The 7,500-nt window shown below is 50.9% G+C and overlaps 1 protein-coding gene across 5 annotated transcripts in view; it reads right to left on the reverse strand.

The window, feature by feature from the left end:
• Positions 1-7,500, reverse strand: part of LOC143122703 (uncharacterized) — a 36,572-nt gene that overhangs the window by 11,464 nt on the left and 17,608 nt on the right. For 4 of the 5 annotated variants that reach the window (XM_076283501.1, XM_076283498.1, XM_076283499.1 and 1 more), the window contains 5 exons: positions 6,634-6,751; positions 6,281-6,499; positions 1,447-1,953; positions 659-895; positions 202-300 (listed from right to left, as the gene is read on the reverse strand). In XM_076283501.1, the coding sequence (XP_076139616.1) occupies positions 202-300; positions 659-895; positions 1,447-1,953; positions 6,281-6,316 (879 nt within the window). In that variant the 5' untranslated portion in view covers positions 6,317-6,499; positions 6,634-6,751. The remainder of the gene's footprint in view (positions 1-201; positions 301-658; positions 896-1,446; positions 1,954-6,280; positions 6,500-6,633; positions 6,752-7,500) is intronic. The other variant, XM_076283502.1, reaches the window with a different exon arrangement.

Genomic DNA, 7,500 nt, shown 5'->3' on the forward strand with positions numbered 1-7,500 from the left:
CTGTCGGAGGGCCTAGTGCAACATATGGTCTCCAGGATCCCTGCTTGGCACCCAACAGGCAAGGGCCCATCCAGGGGACAGCACTAAGGTGTGTATATGACTGGGTGCATATGTGTGTGTGTGTGTGTGTTTGTGTGTGTGTGTGTGTGTGTGTGTGTGTGTGTGTGTGTGTGTGTGTGTAGGGGGGGGGGGGGGTGGGACCTTATATTCAGACACCCTGTGGATGGGTTTGAAGGCGTCCAGAGATGAGGTGTAGGGGCTGTTGAACACGCGAGGAGGGGGGCTCTCAAAGCCGGGCACCTGTGGAGATATAGAAGCCACGCATTGTCTCACCAGGTTCATCACACAGACACCAGCAGCCTGCAGCCCCTCAGCTGATCAACATATGGCCAATCTCACTGGGCTTTAATGTGTGTAATGTGCTATTAATCTGACTGGGCTTTAATGTGTGTAATGTGCTATTAATGTTTACTGGATTCCTCATCTCCCTCTGATCTTCAACTAGATGCACCAGATGCGGTCCAAAAACATCATGTATGTTCCCCCCACACACACACACACACACACACACACACGCACACACACAGTCTTCCAATTCTCTCTGGACGTGATCACAGTGTGCCGTCACTCCCCTGGCGGTCCAGTCTGGCTCACTCACCCGGTCCGGCCCGATGTCCCAGGAGGGCAGTGACTCCATGGAGCCGTGGTAGCTGCCCGCTCTGGGGCCGTTCTCCCTCGCCAGCCCGCCCGGGTCTCTGGTGCCGTTCCCCAGGGCGTCGCCGCTCACGTGCAGCTGGTACTTGGGGTTCTGGTTGAGCTGGACGCTGGGCGCCGCCTCATCCTCCATGGACGACGAGGGGCTCTCGGGCTGCTTGTTGAAATCAAAGCTGGATTCCTACAGGAGGCAGACGCACATGAAAGAAGACGCGCGTTAGTCGGGAATGGCGGCCAAAACAGGCAGAGAGGGAGGAAGAGAGAGAGAGAGAGAGAGAGAGAGAGAGAGAGAGAGAGAGAGAGAGAGAGAGAGAGAGGGGGGAATCAGTGGGCTGGGCCCGGCAACACAGGAGGCTTTCATGCCACCGTATGCTCCGCTCGCCTGTGAGACGGGGTGCTGTCATGTGCAAGCAGCCATGCAAAGAGCCTCACATCCGCAGCAGCAGAGGGAGAGGATCAAGTGCAAAGGGAATCACACGCAACAATCAAGTGAATCACATACAAGGGTGCATGCGGAGAAGTAGTGTCATCCAAGGTCATTAACACGGTGCTGATTCACACAGGCCTGTCTGGACTACACAGTGGATTGGTAATCAGTGACGTGAGATTGGGTGGGTGACGGGTCGTGTTTGGGTGGCGATTAGAGAGTGTGTGCTCGCAGATCATGCAGACCAGGCATGCGGGTCCATGTGGAGATTGGGGCTGCAGGTCAGTGTGGCATTTCACACTTACCACCTTTGTCCCACTGTCTGCCGGAGCCCCACTGGAAGTGGCTGTTGTCACGCTTTGCTTGTCCGTGCGATGGGGTCCCTCAGCGGGGGGAGTCACCGTCACCGCCACGGGGGGCACGAGGGGCGCGGTGGGCAGGGGGGGCACGGACCCTCCCTTCCCTCCCTGGCCCTCTGCAGCAGCAGGTCTGCTGAGCTCTGCTCTGCTCGGGGACTCCAGCACAGGGGCCTTGCCACTCAGAGGGGCCGCGCCAGGGAACGCTTCCAAAAGGGATACGGGGCTTTCTGGCACAGAGAACTTGGAGATCAGGTCCTTCACGCTCCCGGAGCGAGTCAAATTGGTGCCTTTAGAGGATGTGGCCTGCTTGCTCGCCCTCCACCTCCGGTCCTCGTCATCCAGGCTGCCGGACGATCCTTGAGACCCTGCTTTAGTGGCCGTGGCTGCGTGTCCATTGGTGATCGGCTCTGAGCGGAGCGCTGGGGCTATCCTGTTGCGTGCGTAGAGGCTGTCCTGGGAGAGAGAGGATCTGGGATGTGAGCTAAAGAGCAGCGGGACCCAGGGGACTGCTTCTGCCCTTTCCTCCACAGTCCAGCCTGTCGGACGCCTCTCTCCTCTGCTGATCCCCCTCACTCACCGAGGAGGAGGAGGAGGAGGAGGAGGAGGAGGAGGAGGAGGACAGCATTCTTAATGCTAAGAGACATGTTTGCCCTTTCCCTGATTTTACACAATGAAATAAATCACAAGTGACTCAGACTCTGACAAAGCTTGGAACTCTGAAACGGTAGTGTTTCCTCACATCACACACTGCTGTTAAGAAATAGGATCACTGGTTCATGTCAGCCATGTTGAAATTGAGAAGTAAAGAGAAGACATTGTGACAGGCGTTGAGGTGGTTAAACATCTAAGCAAGGCTTTTAGGGAGAATCTCATGACAGAACTGACACCTGTAGTGTTGACCGTCACAGACAAATACTGCAAGTGGATACAGTATGTTACTGACACGCACATCATCACACACACTAGTATCAGTTCTCTGGTACTGAAGTATTGAAGACCATATTGATGGCGCATAACTTACACACACACTAACTAAAAAACATAACTTAACTAGTCACCAAAGACTTGGAGCAACAGATGGAGCAGGAACACTCATGTGGAAGCATGCAGCTGATGTGTTAGTGTCAGTGAAATGTAATTATACCATCACATGCTTCACCGGCGCAGAGGGGAGTGGAATCGGAGGGCTCAAGGAGCAACACATGCCCATCTCGCTCTCTCTGTCTCTGTCACTCTCTCTTTGGGGTTGTTTAATGAAGTGAATGGGTAATGTATGGAGGCCCTTAACGGAACTCTGTGAGGGGAAGCTCAAAGCTACACTCTCAGACGAGGAGAGGAGCAAGTTGGAGAGGAGCAGTGTCTCTTCTGGGACAAATCCCCACAGAGCTGCCTCAACAGCTGCACATTTATCTACAGAATAATCACCCATCCTCTGGAACTCCCCTGTGCACACCTACACACACACACACCTACACCTACACACACACACACACACACACACATGCATTCACCCATCCACCCACATGCTTTTATGCACACACACGCACACACACACACACACACACACACACACACACACACACACACACACACACACACACACACACACACACACAGACATTAGAATTGTAATGAAAATAAGTCAGTGACCAAAAAAAGACAAGATTAATTCTCCGTGTGAGAAACCTCAATTAACCATCAAACAGCTTCATTATGCTAATGTGCACTATATAAATGTGTTGGCCCGGGACCAGGGCTTGTTTTTAGGGAAGCACAGGCAGGCCTTAATCCTGGTGCTTGCCTGTCACTCTTCCCCAGGGATGGTGTGCCAGAGGCTGGGGAGCAGCGCGGACCACTCCCTGCCATTGGCTCCTCTGACTCATCGCTCCCCGGGTTTAAAGACCATCAGGGGATTATCACTTAATCTCCTCGTCAGAGTAATTATGCCCTCCCAAATAAGAGGTCATGTGACCGCAGCAGTCTTAGACCAGGGTTCTGCCTCGATCTCTGACAGCCGGCCACTGTGTTTGACAGACGCGCTGCTGACTGACACTCCAATAGTGTCTGGGACGGCAGGGAGGAGAACAAAAGGCCTCTATGCATATGAGTTTGTTACTGGGGCTTGATCTCCTGCTGTAAGAAATTGCCTCATTCAGCCCTATGCACATGTATGTGCTCAATCATTTGTGGGAACAATAAGCGTGAGAAGATTTGCATGCGCTCGGCGTGCGGGCATACATACATACATACGTTCCCTCTCTTTCGTAATCCTGAGACTCTAGCGCAAGTCTACACAAAGCCTGTTGTGATGTTGCTAGACAGTTGCCATACCAACCGCGTCTGTGTAGCATGCCAAAGCAGTTGGAGCTGTGCTGGGGGCTGGGGTGGCATCAGTGAAATGTTGGAGAGTGTGTGAATAGCTGTTTGTGTGTGTCTATGGAAGTGTGTGTGATTGTTCATGTAAAAGTGTATGGCTTGTGTGTTTAATGATGTTTTTATTGTAATGTTTATGACAGAGAGTTTGTAACGTTATGTGTGAATTTGAGTGTGAATTAACGTATTGTGGTGTATAGTGATGTGTGGATACATGGTGTGTGGAGTGTGTGTGTGTGTGTGTGTGTGTGTGTGTGTGTGTGTGTGTGTGTGTGTGTGTGTGTGTGTATGTATGTGTGTGTGTGTGTGTGTGTGTGTGTGTGTGTGTGTGTGTATGTGTGTGTGTGTGTGTTTGAATGCATGTACAGTACATGTGTGTGTGTTACATGTGGTGGAGGTTTAGAGGCGTGAGAACAGATTAAGCTGACCCCAGACGCTGCAATAGTAGGGACAGTTTGCCATCCCTCTACACCATGTTACACCCACCCCCTCCTGCCCTCCCAACATGGCCTCCCTGCGCAGGCTGAGCAGGCTGAGGGTACCCCTGGCCCCCGGCTCGGTGCTGCTGCCTGACGGACTGGCTGGCTGAAAGCTCTAATGGGTACAGACAGCACCGTACATCTGTCTCATTCCCACGGCAACCACTCCAACAGTCTAACTATCGCAGCCCAGCCCACCCACAGGCCATTTCAGCACAGTCTGCTGGCATTCAGACCCAGCGGCAGCCCTGTATGCCCAATGTGAAGAGCAAGGGGAGTAATGAGAGCAAGAGCATGAGCTACTGAGGGAGGGAGAGGGAGGAAGAGAGAGAGAGAGAGGGAGAGAGAGGGAGAGAGAGAGAGAGACAAGACAGACAGAGAAAAAAGGGGGGGATGAAAGAAAGAGTCAGAGTAAGTAAGAGTGAGTGAGAGAAAGAAAGAGAAAAAGAGAGAGAGTGAGTGAAAGAGATAGAGAGAGAGAGAGAGAGAGAGAGAGAGACAAGACAGAGACAGAAAAAAAGAAAAAAAAAGGGGGGATGAAAGAAAGAGTCAGAGTAAGAGTGAGTGAGTGAGAGAAAGAGAGAGAGAGAGAGAGAGAGAGAGAGAGAGTGAGTGAAGGTATGATGGCAAGGACAGCCTATATTCCTTGGAGGCTCTGTGCAGTGACATATGGTGCTGCATGAGAAATGTTGACTGACCCAATTCTGCTGCGATCCTGAGAACATTCTGGCATTGTGTGAGAGTATCTGCATACTGTGCATGTTTATGAATCGCTGCTAATCTGAAAGCTCCTGCTCTTCATCCTTTAGAGCTTAATAATAAAAACATATGTGCGCCGCGTGTCTGACAGCGTCTGCAGTGCCACCCATGCATGTCGGAATACCAGGCCAACAATCATGTGACGGAGCTTATTCACATGCTAAGTAGGCCACTATGAAAAGATGCAATTAGATAAACAAACTGTGAAAAAACAGCTCCTTAATGGAATAGTCTATAAGCTGCGACGCATTAAGACACACATGGGCACCAGAGGTGTATGCGGTGCACAGAACATGTAGGATAATTAAAGTGGTTTCCAGTCATGCCTTTGATGGGCGCTCCTGCCTCTCGTTCATATCACACGGGCGTTTCTCTTATCAAGGCGAGCACACGCTCCATTGCCTTCATCAGATCTGTCACAGAACTCCGTAGGAGAACTGACACCTTCTGTGATTTCCAAAAGAAGGGGAAAGCGAGTGGTAGTGCACAGCACGCACGCACGCACGCACGCACGCACGCACGCACGCACGCACACACACACACACACAGACACATCTAAGACATCCGACAGAGGGAATGGCACCTACAGCACGTTGTGCGAGCGTGGCGTGCGTCGGAGGCCGTTTTGATGTGTTAAGGAGGTTTCAAAGCGAGTGTGTTCGATTAGAATCAGTCCCCAGCGGTGCGCCGAGGAGGACAGGTGAGTGGACATATGTTCCATAGAGCCCACTCCATACATCCACACACGCACCAACATCTGGAGCCAGCCTCTCCACCAGCGAGATGGGATGGGCCTCATTCTGAGAGCTTCTGGCTGTTGTGTTGGTGTCTGAGCATGTGTACATGTGTGTGTGTATGTGTGTGTGTGTTTTTGTAGATGACACAAAAGGACTCATATTTTATGCCCAATATTATTTGTGAATAACATATTTTCTAAAAGTCATGAACTAAAAGCATTTTTCTACAAAATCAATAACAAAATCCAGGTATTTGAGGAATTCAATAATTTCAAAAATTCTGGGAGACAACATTTGATAAAATAAGAGTCTATATACCGGTAATACTATAATAAGACTGTATGTTTGTGCACAAGGCTGAGAGAGACATTAACATTAACAGTGTAAATGTGGGATGATGAAATGGGCAGGTGAGGGCCTGTGCATGTTTACCATGTGGTCCAGTTGGTGCTGGCTCTCTCCTGGCATGCTACGGATGGCTCTGTGGCTGAGCAGGTGAAGTTTCTGGGCCTCCTGCTGGTACCTGTGGACGTCTGCGCTCAGAATGCCTTGCAGGGATCGAAGGGCCTGCTCCCGAAAACACACACGCTCTCTCTGCACTGCCCGGCCGGCTATACAAATCTGCAGCTCACACCTCTGCTGCAGTAAAGTCTGTGCACACACACACACACACACACACATGAATGATTGACATTAGTTGACAGTTTAAATACACACTAGAAGCTCAATTGCCCTGGCTTGAGTTGGGCCCAGTCTTTAATAGGGGCTGCGGTAAAGCTGCTTACGGCTCTGGTGACTGAGTCCTGGCTCCTCTGTAGGGCAGCCTGCACCTCTAGATGCTGCCTCTCGAGATCAGCTAACTCACAGCTCAGGAGCTCACACTCGAGAGCAATTGACCCAAGCCTGCAACAGAAAGGAAAAGAACCGTTCCTTCAGTTATTATCAAGATTTTATTTCCATACATTTCATGAAAAATGCAGCTGTATTCAGACACAGTGCACAATAAAAATAGCTCTCCACAGAACTCCTGGGTGCTTGGATGGTTAGTAGCCACTAGAGGGAGATATGCCTTCATCATGAAACCAGAAGAGAAGAAAGGAGGCTTTACAAAAGTGACAGACAGATCCATCTATTTGCAGGCAATGGATTCATAAGGGACAAAAAGGTAAATGTTGGGAGAGGACAGTCTAGTCTTTAACATATTGAAGTTCAAAATTCATTTAATTCATTCAACAACCTAAAATGTGTAAAAAAAAAATGGGCTTAAAACTATTGTCTTCACTATCTGTGTGGGATCTATTACCTGCACTATCTCCATGGCCTTCTTTCACTATGATGTCTTATTGTAACAGCACCTACACAGCTAGTCAACATATGTGTGCTTTAGCAGAGATGCTAAGCTACTTGCTCAACGCTGGAGCACTCTCCCACTCCCAGACCCCCTCTCCCTCTCCCAGACGCCCTCTCCCTGGCTGGCTGCAGCTGCAGCTGGCCCTGGTGCACATCTGCTGCAGCCGGTGCCCCCTCCACCTGCCTGTTGACGGCAGCAGGGCCAGCAGGCTCCCTATCAGCTTCCCCCAGTAGCAGCGCACAGCGGGCCGTGCTGACAACATGCTCTCCCACCAGGAGGCGCTGCTGCGGCCTGCTCCTGC

Source organism: Alosa pseudoharengus, unplaced genomic scaffold (genome assembly GCF_046254945.1).
Source record: "Alosa pseudoharengus isolate Yale_2024_CS ecotype anadromous, Long Island Sound unplaced genomic scaffold, YU_APseudo_1.1 YU_APseudo_1.1_scf_14, whole genome shotgun sequence".
NCBI classification, from domain to species: Eukaryota; Metazoa; Chordata; class Actinopteri; order Clupeiformes; family Clupeidae; genus Alosa; species Alosa pseudoharengus.